Source organism: Abramis brama (genome assembly GCF_963993115.1).
Source record: "Abramis brama genome assembly, chromosome: 1".
Lineage (NCBI taxonomy): Eukaryota > Metazoa > Chordata > Actinopteri > Cypriniformes > Leuciscidae > Abramis > Abramis brama.
The window spans coordinates 30503933-30523009 of record NC_139963.1 but is presented as its reverse complement, the minus strand read 5'-3'; the positions used below and the strand labels follow the sequence as shown (position 1 = coordinate 30523009).

Below are 19077 nucleotides of genomic sequence, written 5' to 3'. Positions count from 1 at the left end.
CCTCATGGGGATCAAAAAAATGTCCCCACAAGGACGAGGAGTACATTATGCATTTCTTTCTTTTTTTTCTTTAAAGTGCAGACAGATAGTCTACTTTCATGTCTATATGGGTACCACATGCAAAATGATTGCTATGATACCTCTACAACAGTAGAAGCTGATGTGGAAAACCTGGCCTTATGGTAAAATCATTTGGTGTTTCTTGTCCAGGCAGAGATGGAACATCTGAGTTTCTGGAGAATGAGGGTGGTTATTGTGAGTCACTGTAATGATTCTTTAAGGGGAAAAAAGAGGGTCTGGAAGTATTTACTGCCATTGAGCTACATATAGGTAACAAAAACAAGTGATTCAACTTCTTAATTATAGCAATTTTAAAATCATGAAGCAATTTAAACAGCACATCATTGTTTATGCATTTCCATTTAATTAATTTAATAAAGCCAAGATTGCTGGGGGGGGTTGGAACATTTCTGAAATAGATTTTGTAGAAATGTAAATGACAAAATAAATAATAACAAAAATAAAATGAATTAATTAAAATGAGTTATTCCAAATTCCTGCTTTGTAAAGACTGGACGGTATACAAATATTTATTTGACAGCCATAGTTTTATTTTTCGCTTCAAAATTACACCGATACATAAGTATCCACAGAAGTAAACAATACAATGTATTTAAATCTAAATATTTTCATAATACTTTAATTAAATATTTTTTTTTTATTATTTTATTTTTTAAGAAATGTATAAATATACAAGTTTATGTGGTGGATTGTATAACACGTTATATTTGATATATTAAATATATTCAGCTCAAAGACTTCAGCTATCAGATCAAAAGAATACATGTTTTTGCAGTGCGAGATTACAATCAAAACAGCTTCAGTTGTGCATTTTGAATGAAAGTGCTTGTAATGTAAAGTTTATTCCAGCTGTTAATAATAATGTCAATAATAGCATGACTTTTCATTCATCTACATGTCTGACAGATCATCACAACTGTAATTATATGATTAAGAGGTGCATTTAATGTACTTAATGCAAAGCACATACTAAATACTGCAGTACGACATTTAACAAAAATATGTGTGCAGTCTATCATTAGAGGTCATTACTCAAAATAATACTTTCATATTTGGCCACAGATGTGCTAATTAAACCTGTCCTCATGATATTAAAGCAGCTGTTAGGTGTCCTTAGTGCTGGTTTCTAAAGGGAACGTGTTGACCCAGCTCTGCGTACGGGCCAGGCACTGCTCCCAGCTGTAGAGCGGTCGGTACTGAAAGTGACGAAACGCTTTGTCTGTGCAGACAGTGAAGGATGTGCGGGCCACAGCGAGTGTGTATCCATTGAGCAGTGGTGTGTAGTTGTAGAACGGCTTGAGGAGCCAGCGCATCAGGTCGTTCATCCACGCTATGAACCACAGCACCCACACTGGCACATGCAACGGGCGAAAGTTGAAGGTCGACAGGAACTGCATGTTGAAGTCTTCGTAGCTCTTGTACGGAGAGTCATCGTAGCAGAAATAAAACTCCCCACCCAGCCGATCGGGATGTTCCCGCAGAGCACGTGCTGCTAGCAGGTGCATCCAGGCCACATTACCTGCGTGCAAAAAACCCACATCCGAGGTATTTAAGAGATTACACTTCGGAGTCTATCATTCCAAACTCAAGCAAATTAATCATAGCATGACATAAATATATAAACAGCACAGATACATTCACATTCTATGTATGTACTGACATTTTTCCTACTCATTTAAAGGGATAGTTCACCCAAAAATGAAAATTCTGTCATCATTTACTCTTCCTCAAGTTGTTCCAAACCTGTATGACTTTCTTTCTTCTGCTGAACACAAAAGAAGATATTTTGAAGAAAGTCGGTAACCAAACGACTGATGGACCCCATTGACTTCCATAGTAGGAAAAAAAAATACTATGGAAGTCAATGGGGACCAGCAACTGTTTAATTACCAACCTTCTTTAAAATATCTTCTTTTGTGTTCAGCAGAAGAAAGAAAGTCATACAGGTTTGGAACAACTTGAGGAAGAGTAAATGATGACAGCATTTTCATTTTTGGGTGAACTATCCCTTTAATAAAGTCAAGAGGTCGAGGTGGAACACAACAAAGTTAGGAGAAAAATAAATAAATGTGTTATTATATCAAATAAAATAAAGTTAAAATGTACTAAATTAGGTATTATTTCATTCTGCTTTCTAAAGACTGGACAAAAATCATGAGATTTATCACAATTAACTGATTCCACTGACAGCCATGGTTTGTTTTACTTACTGTATGGTTTATGCTTGAGGTTTTTCTAACTAAATGTAATCTAATGGCTACAAAAAGATAAATATTATCATTAATACTACTGAATTATTTTCCAGGCGATATTTAAGACTTGTTTATAAGACTTTTATTTTTCACAGTATAAATGTGTCTTTACACACAAAAATAGCAGAGTTTTTAGGAAGGGGATCATCATAATTGTGAATGTTTGGACTATGACCTGTCCTGTGACAGACGGATTTGCTCAGATTCAGAAAAAAGGCAGTGTATAAAGTGACATCAAATCAATTAAGATTCTATTCTTTTTTCTCAGTTCCCCTGTTGCCGTAGTTACTGTGTTTATGGTAAATCAGAATCATCACACACAGAAGCAAGCGGCTGTTGGTTAACCTGCATAGACCCGCCCGTGCTCCGTGTCCCGTGGAACTCCCCTGATCACCCAACCACCTGTACGGACCCCGTTCTGGTAGAAGTCCTTCATGAGCTGGTGTTGTTCCCCATAGATGCCTGTTGGCCGCAGACAGCATGTGTAGAGAATGTTCCCTCCCTTTACCTAATCATGGAGAGTGGGAGAAAGGAGAGAGAAAGAAATCAATCACTTTTTTTTTTGCAGCAGCAGAAAAGCAAACAAATGATATTTCCATTACAAAACAAATCACTCAGATGCAGAAGACACACCAACAATGTTATTAAGATTTAAAGTGTTTAGAAACGCCAGCAAACGCTGAAACACCAAGAGCAAAGGCGTGACCATAGAAAAACATACAGTGATTTAAGGATTTAAGTGCTATGTGTTGTTTGTTTCCCTTGGGTTTGGGAGGGTGCAGTATTGTGCAAAGTTGGAAAATAGCAACTAGAATGTGATTGAGAAGTAAGAGTTTCAATTCCATCAAAATGTCAGTAGATTTTAATAAAGTTTTGGGTGATATTTGTACATCCCTCCTGAATATAACATATGCAAGTACTAAGTAGAAAACTTGAAAAATCATTTTTAAATGACATTAATTACTTGCATAAAAGTTGATAAAACTGCAAACGTGCAGTATATGCCTCAATACGGACATTATAACATTTAACAGTATAACATTTTGACATCATGAAAAATTAAAGGTTCCTTACAACAGACTCAAGGACGATATATGTTTTCGAAGCCTTTGTGTTCAAAGGTTTTGACATTTTCTTAGAGGAAGCAAAAAAGGGACTTTATATCAGAGGAGAACATTATAAAATTGGGATTACAGTGAATGGTTCTGGCTTTGTGAAGAGGAAATTTACCCAGAAGACAAAGTAATAATACAGAATTATCAAGATTAACAATCTTTGAATGAAAATCGGACAATAAAATGATAGATTATGTAATTTGTGTCTATAAGCATGTGCATTCGACTTTCTTAACAAAGTGACATCGCCAACTACGTCTGGCATGCATAATACAACGTTATTAGTCGTTTTCACAGATCCGTGTGAACGGGGATCGTTTTGATAACGTTGTCATCTGTACAAAGAAAAAACCTTTCCGTTTTTAGCACATCATTGTCGTGTAAACATACTCTAACTTCCTAATCAGAGTGTTTATAAATGGTGATTGTGACTTTTCTAAGTTATTGAAGCCAGAGTCATTTCTAAATCTGTGTGTGATTATTGTTGGGTTGTGATGTACCTTTGTGCCATTGGCTCCCAGCACCATTTTCTCAGCTGCAGCTTTGGTCTTTGGGTAGGGCATCTCATGGAATATATTATATGGAGTATCCTCATTCCCTCTCAAGGAAGGAAGAAGAACACAAAGAGTTAAAGTCTGAGGTTTTTTTTAAATGTTAAGTAATAGGTAGCAGAGCTACACAGGCATTAAGCTGAAGCCTCAACTCAGTCTGAAACTAAAATTATGTGGCACAACCCGACCAATACTGTCAAACATCCCCATAATGCTCGCTCTCTTTGTATACTCTCTCTGAATGAGTAGACACAGATGCATTCTTACAGCTTGCACAGATGGAATGTGTGTGCAAGCACAAAATGACGCTACATCCTGAGGATGGCTGAAACATCACTGTCTCTGTCATTGCACAGTGAGTGTTGCACATATAAAATTACATTTTTGGTAAAATGAAACACTTAAAGGTGCACTGTGTAATTTTTAGTGGCATCTAGTGGTGAGTTTGCAAATTGCAACCAACAGAAGTTACGGTGGCCGACAGGAAGATGTCGTCGAGAGTTTAGCCAATTAAGCAATGAGGTTTCTTTACAAAGATAAATTAAGAAATTAGGTTTACTTAATTATTAAGTAAAACTATATGTTATTGCGAATATTATTGTTACTTGTTCATCATTGTGTCAGTTCGCTGACTTTAGCTAGCTTCTTTGCACAAAGTACAACATAGTGACGAAACGTTTGTCCGTTTAGGGCTACTGTAGAAACATGTCAGCACATTTCAACGTAAGGGGACCCGCGGTGTATGTAGATAGAAATGGCTCATTCCAAAAACATAACGGTTCATTAAAGGGTCATGAAACCCTAAACCAAATTTTCTGAGATTTTAACAGAGGTATGTGTGTTGAACACCATTGAAGACAATGTTAGCATCTGTTAGATTTAATAGTAGGGGGGAAATGGTTAAATTTTAGTTTTTTTCCGCTATTTTCGTCTTCCGGGTTTAAAATCTTCATCGTGTCCACGTCACAGGCTGTGGCGTGGCAGAGCACTATAGTACTTTGATGACTCATCGGTGTCTCATAATTATTCATGACTGAGTTTTCTTATCCAATGAGAAGAGACTGTCTCTTAATTATTCATGACACCACGTGGAACTTTCCAAAGACAGACATGTCAAACTGTGATTTCGCTAGTAGATGAGAGAGGCAATAATGGGACGCGCGTTTGTTTTCGTGGTGCAAAAGTTCCAGTGCATCTTTCCCCGCGATTCTGCCAGGGCTAGACTCCGGCCATCAACCACGGACACATCTAAACTATGGGTGTGTAGCAACCATTCAACTGGAGAAAGGTGGACTTCGACCTTGTACACCAATGCAGGTTTTGGTCTTGCGAGTGATGCGGTCCCGAGGACCTTTCCTATCGCTTCAGAGGTGTGTGTGTGTTACTTGCCTTTTGTTAAATAATCACTCGTTATTAAAATTTAGATATGTCGATAATACCTCAATTGTATGGACCGTATGCTTAGTTTGTGCAAATGTTTATGTCATTGTCCATCTTTATTATGTGTGTTTAGGGGGCGCGTAGATCTAGGCTATGTACGGAACGTTTGTTTTTTTTTAAGCGGAAAATTTATTATTTTCAAATATATGCATTTATAGTGTGTATATAAACAAATATATATTTTATAATGGCATAATTATACATGTACATTTATATGTTTTAAATAGAATTATGATTAGCCTACTGTAGTAGGTTAATATGTGTAGCAGGGCATTCAGTTACTTTTGAAAGGACAAAAATAAGGTGTCAGTGTATTTCATTAGACTTTAACTTTGCCAGCTATAAAATATCTAGCATTTCCTCACGTTTTACCACTGATTTTTAGTGACAGTCGATATGCATGGGCCACTTTGGGCTTTGACCACACCCACTCCCCTCCCTTCTTCTCACACCCACTCCCCTCCCTTCTTCTCACACCCACTCCCCTCCCTTCTTCTCACACCCACCACGCCCATTTAAGTTGCATTTTTCAAAAAGATTGTGAGCTAGACTTGAGCTGAAAGAGGGGGGTTTCATGACCCTTTAAGTAAGGTCTTTATACACCACTGAAAACATAGTTATGTTTATGAAATAGCATTTCTGTCAACAGATCCTCCTAAATATTACACAATGCACCTTTAATAACAAACCCAAACCTAACTCAAACATTTTACCTAGGTATAACTTTGGGTTTGAGTTGGGGTTTGTAATTAATCACAATTATTTATAGAAATAGTTTGTTGCATTTTAGCTTTTAATATTCTGTAATGTGAGAGAAACACAGATATTGCAACAACACAAATCTTTTGTGCAATGCTGCTTTCCAAAGAGGTTATGAAGGTAGTTTTTATCTTTCTTATGTGAATAATTGAATATGGCAGCTCACATTTTCCAGCAAAAACATTCATTATTTTCATGACCTTAGAAAGGCATGCAACTAATGTTTAACAACGTTAGGTATCAAAAGAATGTGGAGGGAAGGAGGGAGAGAGAGAGAGGAGGGATGACATGTAATTGCTGAAATATAATCTTGTTGCTTTTAAATAATGTAATTGATGTGTGAATATGTGAATATATGTTTGAATGAAAATATCTCAAAACTGATGATCTGTATATATGTGTGTTAGTCACTCAGGAAAACATTAATGTTTCTAGCACATGACAGTAATGGAAAGACTTCAAGGTTTTCTCTGTGTGCTTTTTTTTATTTGAAGTTGGTGGCAAGACTTGAGTTAAAAACCTTTGTTGCACTTAAAAGTCATCCTAAATTTGTCATTTGGGTCTCTGATAAGACTGCATGACACATTTTTCTTTGAGTTTGGTTGATTACTAGGCCAAACCACGATCCGTGGAGCATTCACAATTCACAACTTTTACACATCCATGTTTTAAACACAATTTTTTTTTTTTTTTTTTTTTTACATTTTATGGCTAAATAGTTTGTGTCTTTATTACTCTCAGGTCACATTTTAACATGTTTACAAGCATAATTCATACGTTTCCTGCAAAATCAACACAGAACATGTGGGGAAAACATAAGATTCCATCTGGGCTGACTAATTACAGAGCTGGCAATTGCCACTTTAGAATTCCTACCACTAGAACACAACATACAAAGAATACGACGATGCACAACACCACAAGTGTTTTGACCAGTAGAAAAACCGCAGTGGCAGAGATACAGACCTTTACTTTTTGAATGTTAAAAAAGTGTAAATAGCATTCCCAAACTGTGTCCATCACAACTGTGGCCTGTAATTATTCAGCTTGACAGATATTTCATGATGGAATGTTGAAAACATTGTGAAATTCTGCTATGTCATTCCAGAATGCATTCAGCATGTGCAAACCCTTCCACCCCTTCAGTCTCCCAGATATTCTCTCCATTACGCCCAAATCCTTTAAACTCTTTTTATTTCAGTGAATATTTTGAATCTGAACACACAACACTATGTAAAGTCTTCTTACATATAAAACGATATTTAAATTAATACACTTACCTGATGAATGTATCTCCTTTTACATTTGGACCAACCACCTCCATGGAGCTTGTATAGATCAAATTCTGAATACCGATTTCTACACAGGCATTTATTACATTCTCCGTCCCTGATGGAAAACAGCACCCAGAAAGAAAAAGCATTAATTAAAAATACATTAAAAACAACTAAGGGGTGAAGAAAAAAGGAACACTACTGCTGTACTAAAACAAATGAAGGCGCTAAAACAAATCTGTTTGTGTTGCTTACACTGACATTAACCAGACTGGAAGCTGGAACTGAACTGACACGATCCCTAAATTCCAAGTAATGCTTTCATGCACTTGGAAGCACCAGATAGTCTGAACGAGAAAACCATCAGCTATGTAAATGCTTTCTGAAGTATCAGGTATTTAGTGATAAGTGATAAAAATAAAGGTAAACAATTGTGCAGATGGCGCTTAAGTATCCAGCCTCTTTCAATGGCATTTAAAGAGGAGACATCTGGGAAATTAATGTGGAATGTAGATGTGAGAGAAAAGGATCAAATGATATGGTAGGGCAGGATCCAAAACAATGGAACATTCCAGTACGACAGCACATTCATCATCTCTTGCTCTGGTTTTTAATCTGTATCTTCTGGGTGTGTCTATATCAGTGAGTGCTAAACTGACACAGGCCTAAACATATGTAAGGAACATTAAAACCAGTAAGGTCTACCACAAACAGTCAAAATTAAAAACATCGTATCTGATAATATAGACATGTTTTCATGAATTCCAACATCAGACATCTTTATGTAATGTTTGTAAATGGAGAGTTTGATGTTTCTGATGAGCTTAATGAGATGTCAGTAACTGCATATGCTCTATTTCTCATAAAGCCACATGATCTGTCCAGCCTATAGCATGAGGGTTTATTGTAGAAGAGCTGTGGACTGTAGCTAAAAAGCACATGCCTATTATGCTCACTTCCTTTTTAGAAAGAAAACGATGCAAATTCTCGCCTTGTGTGTGAGAGTAAATGATGCATTTCCGGACCAAACAGATCGTAAAGTTTAAAGGTTCCTGGAAATGTCACCAAAGGAAAACTGTCGGAGAAACCAAAACCTACATAACACCCACTGACAAAAAAACACACAAAAAAAAACACTACTGTTTAAAAGTTTGGGGTCTAGAAGATTTTTTAAAAAAGATATGAATATTTATTCAGCAAAGATGCATGAAATAAAACATGACAGTAAAGGCTTGCATAGTTACAAAAGAAAATCTGATTGATAATTGATAATAATACAAAAGTGTGATGATTTCTGAAGGATCATGTGACACTGAAGACTGGAGTTATGAAACTGAAAATTCAGATTTGACAAAAATATATTCCATTAAACATGTCAATTCCCACAATATTATGCTTTTTACTATATGTTTGTTACAATAAATGCAGCCTTGTGAGCATACATTTGAACAGACATTACCAACCCTAAACTTTTAAACAGCAGTCCATCTTCAAAGCTGGCAACATTCAGTGTTCTCCTAAACCCGTTCAAAGGGCAAAACATTGGCATCACTTCTACAGTGAAGTCATTACTATCCATCTCCGTTTGTTCCTCAGTCTTATTCTTCACTCACCTTTGACATTGACAGCATAGATGGCCTTTTCAGGGACTTTATACCACACATCAACCAAACTAGCTGCGTGGATAACCAGGTCTGCTCCCTGAAAGGCATCACGCACGCTCCCATAATTTGTTATATCCCCCTGCACCACCACCACCTTCACATGTTCTGCAAATAAAAGAGAAAAGATACCTTGTTAAAAAGCAAATGGATTGTTAGTGTTTTAATAAAATATATGTTAAAAAATATGTTTTTTTTTGCCTGAAGAAGACCCAGTAGGGTCGAAACGTTGCTTTTTTATTAAAATATGGGAGTAAGCAGTGTTGCGAACATTTCAATCTTTTCTATTCAGTGTTTTAATGAAAGGCATGAATGTCTATAAAAAAGGCATTTTAACTAGATTTTCTACAGCTTCGCAGAAGAGAAACCTTCGTCCACCCAAGCATACAGTAAGTTTGAGGACTACAGGGTGACTTCAGTGGTAAATCTTCAAAAATAACAGTAGTGCACCGCCAACAGTCTATTGCTGTGTCTGAGGAGCAGGCGACATCTCTTTCTGGTCTTGCATCAAGAGAAGAAATAAAGGAACGTTTGTCACCGGATTCAACAGATCCAGTGCATTTAGAAAGAAAACTAAGCAGACCCATGAAGAATGTAAACCAGCCAAAAAGAAAAGGAGGCAAGGAGGAAGCAGAAGCCGTCCCAGTAGTGTCGTTGTCAGGTAGCGGCTCCAACCGCCTCCTGCGCAGCTACTCCTGCCCTGAAATCCCGTCCCTAGTATCCAGTGACTGTCATTTACCCCGGTCCCACACGCATGACAACAGCACTACCTCACCCAGCAGAACGCAAGAACTTATTTGACTAAGTACAATGTAACTACCTCACCTTAAAATTGTGTAACCACTTACTGTACCAATAGCAATACATTATACATAATAATTACATGCAAATAACCCTAAAAAAAAACCTATTCCTAACCCTATAGTAAGTACATGTTGTTAATTAATATTACTCAGTACTTAAATGTATAATTACACTGTAACAAGGACACTTTAAAATAAAGTGTAACCAATATTTTTATACAATAAAAAGATTTCTCTAGTACTAAATCTACTGACATTTCTGTTTTCCTCTTACCAAACAAAGTGTGTACGTGCTTTATGTATTCTAGTAAATGAGGGAGTGTGTGGGTGTGTTGGTGACAGCTGATGACAAGGTCACTTTGGTGTATCCAAATATCTCCTCCTATTATCAGCATCCTATTATCTCTATGACCTTAGGAAGCTTCCTGATGTCATTTTTAGGATTGTGAGTTAAATTCTTGATTACAATGATGCAATTATTGAGTACAGGAAATAAACAATAAACTCCATCTATCTGGTGGGAGCAGCACCCTCGTCCTTGTAAACAACATACATTGTTCCCTTTCTCACTCGTAGCTATTTTTCTAACAAAGAACAGCCCTTCATCACTGTTCTGCAAAGAAATATTGTCTCTGGATCTGCTGTAGCATCTCTCTGATAGCTGAAATTGTCAATTGCTTTTACACTTATCCATTTAACAACTCCAAAGAATGACAAACTCTTTAGCTACACAAGACAAACAATAATGTATGTGACTGGAACAACCTGTAATTGCCTCTGTGCCATGCAAAGATGTTCAAATAAACATGTCTATCCTGTAGGATTACAAATTTAAGAATATGTTTAAGATCTGCTGATCCTACTTCCTTACATAACATCACATGAAAAACTAAGGTGAACTAGCCTACACTGTATTGGGCATTCAAGGTGAACATGATGGCATCCATTTACTGATTAGATTCAATATAGTTTCCATTGAAGGGGTTTTGTAAGTCTTTGATATTCCTGCTGAGAGTTGAACTATGTGTGAATGTTTACATAGTCTTAGTTCCTGTGACCATGTGTTGTTTATACAATTTGGGGGGTACCATTAACTCCAGTTGGGGGTTATTGCCTCTATCTGTCTTTAGATGATTAGATTTAGTGGTCATCTCTAAGGCTGTGTGTAAGGTCAACACTTTTAAGGACTGCCCACTGAATGCCTATAAGAGACCATGTAAAGTTCCCTTAGTCAGACTTGATGACTGCAGCTATGACTCGTGATCTCAATAAAGAATCCTACTGAAGAAAGAACCAAGTCTCTTTGTCTTCGATTCTGAGTTTCCTACAGTCCCTTGTATCTGGGTGATGTTGATTAATTGAGCTTTATGATAAAACATTATAAATAACATAAAGTCTGTCTATGAACAAAATCTTTGCAAGCAGTCACAAAGTTTAGATAAAATCAGTCACATACAAAAAACTACTATTAAATACAAACTACTATTTCACAGTGCCAAGTAAGTCAATGTTCAGTTCTGATAACAAATGGTTATCTAACGTCTTTCTGTTGCCATTTAGACTTTGACCACATGTTTAACTGTTGTCAGTTCCAAGCATATTTGTGGAAGTAATGCAATCTTTCCCCCATAGCCCCTGGGATAAAAACTAGCAGAATATGTGAGGAGTAGAATACATTGAGGCAGGACAACGGACACTGTAATGTATGGTATCTACTTGTTGAAAGAGCCAAGAAACTCTGGTTCATAGAAAACATTTGACATCTAAATTAGAAGCAGATAACTGAATTCAAAATCCAACATGCCTCGTGCATCTATTTCTCAGAAAGAAGTTGCATAATGATATAGTGCTAAAGTACACTGTGCTTCAGCTAAGCAGAGCTACACACAAAAAGAGATCCATTTCTCAATTTTAACATGATCAGTGGGGGTTGGTCAATACACTGCATAATATCCCCTTTGTACAGCAGGACATCAGATTCATGGGGCAGGGAAGGTGAGAAGAGGACACTGGACTGGATGGGAGTGACATGTGTGGCCTGACCTCAACAACGTAACCAAGCCAATAATATACACAGTGACATGAATGAACATTTCCATTTCCTCAATCTTTTCAATGTTCTTTCCCATTATTGGAGTCATAAAAAACAACAGATGTTTCCCCTGGGCACTTTCGGAAACTACACCCTATACTGTGCTCATCACGAATGTCAAAAACAATCTATAAATTACTACATTTTTTAAACTATGATCATCTAAAGGAAGAATATACATAAATTCAATATTTAGAGTATTAGAATTAGAGATTTATTTATTTCCCAAAAATATTTCCACTATAGCCCCCTTTCGATTTGTGGCTTAATTTCCAACACAAACAGAAATTTTGACATAAATGTTTTCAGAAGTTGTGTGTACTTGGTTACCAACAAAATATTTAATACTGATTGTTCTTCACATTTCATCTTAAACTGACACTGTTGAAGCAACCGTGTTAGTTTAAGATGAAATGTGATGTATGATGAAGAAAATAAAGAACAATGAAAGTAAATATTTTGTGAATATAACATTTTTATTTAGCCTGTGTCATTCCCAATCAAGATTTCTTTAATTTTTTTCAACGTATGCAACAATAGGCTAGCGTTGAAATGCTCAGCAAGTTAAATTAGTCCGTCATATTAATCCAAAAATGTTTAAAATGTAATTCCCATTATCGAATATTATAAAACGCAATGCATAATTTGAGATGTGATAAACATGTTAATTACTTTTAAAAACATGACACAAATAGCGTGAAGTAGGCTTTATAGTTAACATCAAGCGTCTGAAAACTAAAACGAACGTAGTGAACGTTACTATGAATAGATGGGAACAACTAACGTTAAGTATTGAGACCTAACCATAAACGTATAGCCTATTCAACAAATTAGTAGGATATATCAATATTCAAACCATTGTGGGAACTAATAAGCTCGCAATAAACAGTTTGTTCCATGTGTTTCTTAACTTACCTGTACTGTGACTTTGTAGATTAGGGTAAACGGTTTTATCGAAAAGCCTGATCTCTTTGATATTTTCTTCCTTCTCCAACAAAACTCTCAACAGGTGCTGCCCAAGAAAACCGCATCCTCCAGTTATCAAATAAGTTAACTTCGATTTCTCATTAGACATTATAACTCAGTTGAATCCTCTCCCGATGTTGACTGAAGTGGTTACCGACGACAGTCGGTTGATTCACTCTGCAAAGTAAACAAAAGGACGTCAAGTACAGCGTAATAACAAGCAATAGGCTAACTTACCTGTAGGCAACAAATCAACGTAGCCTACAAGCATTGAATGGACAAGTACTTTCTGACAGTCTGAATGTTGTTACATGAATTCACTCCAGCAGGGGGAGGAGTTGGATCCAGATTAGGCTACCTAACCTACCCATCTCCACCCCCTGATCCCTAAACCCACCCCTAAACCTACCAATCTCCACCCCTTATATCTGGATCCAACTCCGTAATTAATTAAATAATTTTCATTTTTGGATGAAATGGAGAAGAAATGGAGATCGATTACCCCACTGGAGCGAATAATTTTTTTCCAATTTGACTTATTTAATTAGTCTTTTGTGCACAATCACTCATCCACTAACACTATGTAATCCTAACTTTTGTCTACTCTGCACAAATATCAAATCTTGCAAGACATGAATTAAAAGTTATGCAACCTATTTTCAAAATCCCAAAGTGTGCGAGTAGTTAAAAATTAACAATGATCATAACTGTAATCACAAGCACAATATCATGTCAAGGACAGAGCCCATATAAAATAAAATTGAACCTGTTAAAAGGCTTCTTTTTTGCATAATCTTCAACACTGTGTGGGAAAAAACTGTACATTAAGGGAAATTAAGTAAGAGAATTTGCGTAGCAAAACCGTTTAGCAGTTGGACTATATTACCAAACTGGTTACATCAGATCAACTGTTCTTAACTTGACTTAAGAACTGAAACATTATAAACAAAAGAAGCTTAAAGTGATAGTATCTGTCCTCATTTACTCACCCTCATGTTTTTCCAAACCTGTATGAGTTGAACTCAAAAGAAGATATTTTAAAGAATGCTGACTATGACTTTCATAGTATTTTTGTTTCCTATAATATACTGTAAGTCAATGGGTGACACTAATTGTCTGGCTGCCATTCACCATCCTTCAGAATTTCTTTCATGTGTTCAACAGAAGAAAGAAACGTATACGGGTTGGAACAACATGAGGGCGAGAAAATGATACTTCATAATAAATAATTTACCAGTTTCAGCTGACAGGTTCACAGATCATACAGCACTGTGTAAGCAGAAAAAGGGCCATTATATTGAAATAAGGCATCAGTTGAATTTTATAGTTTGGGCAGTTTTTTTTTCTTTTAGCAAATGTTTTAATTCAGTAGTTTTACAAATTAACAAGAAATCATTAAAGTGTTCTTTTATATTTAAAGTTCACCAATGACCGGATGAACTGCTATTTGTGCTTCTCTCTTTTATTTCTTAATATATTATATTAAATATTAAATAATTAAATAAGCTGAATATGGTTGTGTTACATTACTGAAATGTTGGCTGCATGTCAGGTGGATCAAGAATAACATTCCAGAAATCCCTTCATGACTGACTGCAGATGGGTCAATGATGTAATGCATCTAAGATGGATTAATAATGCAATTTATTAACCCAATGACTTGAACACACCTCTTCTATGAGGAACATGTTTTCAATTGTTGGAATAAAAGTATTAATATTTGAAAAAACCTTTGTCCACCAAATTAAGTCAGTGTGGTAATAATCAACATGCAAGAAGCCAAGATTAAAGAATTTTGAAGTGTTCGAAAACAAACAGAGTTTTTTAATGTGGTGACGTAATTTCGACACAGGAAGACAGGGCGGACAAATCGAGCAGCTCCTTCCCTTTTTTAAAATAGCCAATTAGGTTTTGCTTGCTTATATCATAGCTCGGCCAGAGCTGTTGAACTCGGTAAAGCCGTATTTGACAGCCAGTCAAATAGACTCCCCCTTTAGATTTAATATGAAACTGTTACTAAAGCAAAACAGTGATCATTATCATGCTGAGGATGTGTAGTTTGAAAAGTGTAGTTTGTGTAGATGTGTCGTTTTGAAACGTATGATGGTGCATGCATGGCACCGGTGTTATCTCTTCCACTCGTCAGTGCTGTTTAATGCCGAGTCTGTCTACCTGTTTCTCCTCAAAATCTCCTCCATATCGCTTTAATAAAGCATTCTGTGCAGTATTAAAGGTGCTCTAAGTGATGTTGGGTGACGTCACTTCTTGTTGACGTTCGAAGTATTGTCAAACAAAACGGAGGCTAGCTAGACTCTCCCTCCTCCTCATCCGCACACTAACCCCCCAAATCCTTCTAGTCGGTTATTGGCTGGAACAGTTTGTTATGTTTCGTGGTGCGGGTTAGCCCAGTTTGTTTTTGTTGCCGTTTGTGGAGCCTGGGCTGTCTACAGAGACCGCGTTTTTTTACAGTGTGTTCAGGGGAGAGGTAGCTAGCGGATAGTGAGGAGATGTTTGCTGTACGTGACAAAAAATGTTTTGGCCTAAAAAACGTGTGACATCGCTTAGAGCACCTTTAAAATGGGTCAGATACGTTTTGTGGTCTGCGCAGACTTGAGCATATGATCCTCTCTGTGCTATCATGTCTCTGGACCAGAGCAGACTGTGTGCTCTGCGGCGGTTCGTGTGACACAAACACAAAACCAGACTTCATTCGCCCCAGTGGAAAGCATATTTACAATGTCTGAATCATTTCCTATCCCCTATATAGTGAGTTATGCGCCATTCACCATATAAAATATTAATACTGTGAACAAGTGACCGATTGCAGCCGCAGCTTCAGCATCTTCTTGGGGGCGGGACACTTTAGGTTTTTGTCAACAAAATCATTGATCCATATTGGTGGAAGTGAGAAACTGTAAGTTTTGAATGCTTATATCTTCTAAATGTGAATTTTGTCATTGTTTTGGAGCATATTAGCCTATAGATAACCCTAAGTCTAACACATTCATACTAAAAGCCAAAAAAACCCCAAAAAAGTATTTCATGGGGACTTTATAAGTTTACTTTTAGTGCCTTTTTTTAGGTTGAATTTTAGCTCAAAATGTGATATTAATATTTGATTTTTTTTTTTTTGGAAAAAGGAATAATGACAACCCTCACTTAACTATTCAAGGTGAATGTATTTTAGTTCTTTTTGCTCGGATACCACATTTTAAATCTAACATAGGCTAGAAGGAAATACACATATCCAGAAAATGTATAAAACCAACTCAAATACAAAATTGGAACATACCCTTTAACCTAGATTGTTAAAAGATTTACACTCATCAGATCTCCTTACATGACATTGACACATATGATTTTTATCAAAATTCTTTATGATTTATTTTTTCATTTTGTATCTTACGTATGCAATGCGGCTTGATAGCATCATGGTCCTCCAGATTCCAGACACTGGCTTAAATGAATCATTATCCGTGTAACGGAGGGCAGCTAGTAGTCGCTGTGTCGAGTAAACCTCACTCCTCTGATCTCAATAGGAGCTCTAGCGACAGACGCTAGAGGCTGCAGTCTTTAGCCTCCTAGCGCCTGACTCTCACTCTCACACGGCACGCCCGAGACCCGGGTTCGAGGCCTGCACAGAGGATCCAGGTGTAGGGGTTACATCCGCATTAGCGGTTTGCCACCGGTGACTCTGGAACTTCTCGCCGATAAACTGATAGGCTGCTCATCTTCCTTTAGGCCTATCTAAAATTTGCAGCGTCAACTATAGCAGCAACTTTGCTTTAAGTCATAAGCCTGGGACACAGCAAGCCGACGATCGGCCGTCGGGCAAGTAGTTTTTCAGGTGTGTTCCGCACCGTTGTCTCTAGTCGGACGCCGTCGGGGTGTCCCGGGCCGTCGGTGAGAGAGAGAACTCTGATTGGCTCTTCGGCTTAGTGAACCAGTCAGTTCACGAGAATAATAGCAAAACAGCGAGCAAAGAAGTCAGAACGGCGCAGATAGAAGGCTGTTCTGATGTTCTGTTCTGAAGTCTTCTTACCCGAGTGTTCCTTGACGAATATTTCAATATTAACATGAGCAGAGTGGAATAAAGAAAGTGTTTAGCAAGATTGATATTCAAAACGGTAAGCACGCACTGCTTTGTTTAAGGTTTGTGTATCTGCAGCCTGCCCTGCAGCGTCGGTTTCCCTTTTTGAAGGACGAATATATCTACCGAAATAGACACAGTATCCTTTACATGCAGGCGCAGAACATCGGCTGTCAGCTTTTTTTCCGGCGACGCAGTCGGCTTTCATCAGCACTAGTTCTTTGTGTCCTACTTTATTGTATAGGCTAATTGTTACTGTTCTGAAATAAGACATTATTTATGACGAATGCTGTCGACAAACGCGACCTCCGGAGGACGCAGCAAAGAGACGTCATCAGGATGAATGAATGATACGTCCTGTATTTTAACGCCAAAACTGTGGGGTATTCAAGGTCTGGTCCGGAACACTTAACATGGTATCCGCTCAGATTTCCTCTGCAGAATGAATGAGTAGCCTACTGTGTTTCAGTTCAATGGTATTGTGTTTCAAATGAGAGTTTCCGCGAAGTCTTACTCAGTCTCCTTTGTATCCATGGCCCACAACAAAATTAGGTTATCGCAAAGTCAGATGACTGAAGCTGTCACTTGATGCTTCGTGTTCCTCAACATCTCTCTCATTATTTTAACACGAACTTCGCAGGTGGTCTATACAAAAACACATACATTTATATCTTTGAATTTGCCCCTTACCTCTGTAACTTCCATTATTTTCTTCAATGAATCCAGTGAGCTCAACATTGATGTTAATATTTCCTGTGCCAGTTTTTGAGACGGAGGTGCATCTTCCTCTCTGCAAGTATCATGCTTCCGCCTCACAGAGGAACATGGTAAATCATGAGAGCAAGAGTGACAGAGGTTATTTCTACTGCCTTAGTGGAACAAAATAACAAAACACATCAGTATTCAGAGTCCATTATTTACATTTGTAACAATAGCCCAAATCTACAATAATATGAAGACAAACTTTGGAAATGATCTGCTATTGCAAAATAAAAGATGATGTTCATCCAACTCAGTCCTGCTGGAATGCTGGCCATCTGACATGATGCAGACTAAAAGCTTGTCAGTATTTCCAGAGCTTTGGGGAAAATCTTTTATAATTCCAACTCCTAAAATTTACTGTCCTTAGGAAAACAATGACTATTATCCTGTGACAGAAAGTCATGAAATCAATGGAAAAGCTTATTATAGAAGAGCTGCGTAGGCATGTGGAGCCATCCTTAGATCACTATCAGTTTCAAGAGTAATCAGGGTATTAATAATGCTATATTTCTACACTAATGCACCTTGTTTTGAAGCATCTGGAAAGTCCGATTGCCTATGCTAGGCTGTTTTTATTGATTTTAGTTCTGCGTTTAACATGACTCAACCACATAAGCACATACATTGCTGGAGAAATTAATTCATTTAAAGGTTAATCCTTTTTTTGATTCATTGGTATTCTTTTTTTAACAAACAGGACACAAGTGAAATGTAATTCAGTGTTGTCTGCTGTAAGTTCATCATTTTTTATCTTTTTATGAAATTTTCAGATGATACTGTAATTGTGAATCTGTTTTTGTGGGTTCATGTTGCAACAGTTTTCTCAACCAAGACAAATGTATCCAATATAGGGGGACAATAAACAGTACCTTTAAAGTGAAACATGCCATTCTAATGCTGTTATTCTGACTCTCAGTGGGGTGAAATGGATTGGATTGTAAAAAATAAAATAAAATAAAGTCAGCTGAAAGTAGCATGATGTGGCAGGTTATTCTGCCAAGGCAATTGTTACATAACACAAAGTTCAACAATTGTTTCTTACAGGAGGGGCTTTAAATATATTGCTACAATGGGCCTTAGAAATGCTACCAGTTTCATTTCCACGCAGTAGGAGCCTCCCCAGCAGTGCCCCTCTGCTCATTCGTGAATGCAACAAAGCTTGATAGGTCATATTTTATTAACTATGTCATGTCTGACTACTTTAAAGGGGTGCAGTGATTCACACATTCAC

The 19077-nt window shown here is 37.2% G+C and overlaps 1 protein-coding gene across 2 annotated transcripts; it reads right to left on the bottom strand.

Annotated features, from left to right (window-relative positions):
• Positions 1-735: 735 nt before the first annotated feature.
• Positions 736-17908, bottom strand: hsd3b7 (hydroxy-delta-5-steroid dehydrogenase, 3 beta- and steroid delta-isomerase). Of its 2 annotated transcripts, none has more exons than XM_084135489.1 (7): positions 17775-17908; positions 12944-13171; positions 9086-9241; positions 7479-7587; positions 3949-4048; positions 2679-2841; positions 736-1600 (listed from the first exon to the last, which is right to left on the bottom strand). In XM_084135489.1, exons 2-7 carry the CDS (start codon positions 13101-13103, stop codon positions 1185-1187), a joined length of 1104 nt encoding a protein of 367 aa, XP_083991615.1. In that variant the 5' UTR covers positions 13104-13171; positions 17775-17908; the 3' UTR covers positions 736-1184. The 2 variants fall into 2 exon arrangements, with proteins under 2 accessions (XP_083991615.1, XP_083991616.1); XM_084135490.1 differs by lacking the exon at positions 17775-17908 and adding an exon at positions 16401-17464.
• Positions 17909-19077: the final 1169 nt, after the last annotated feature.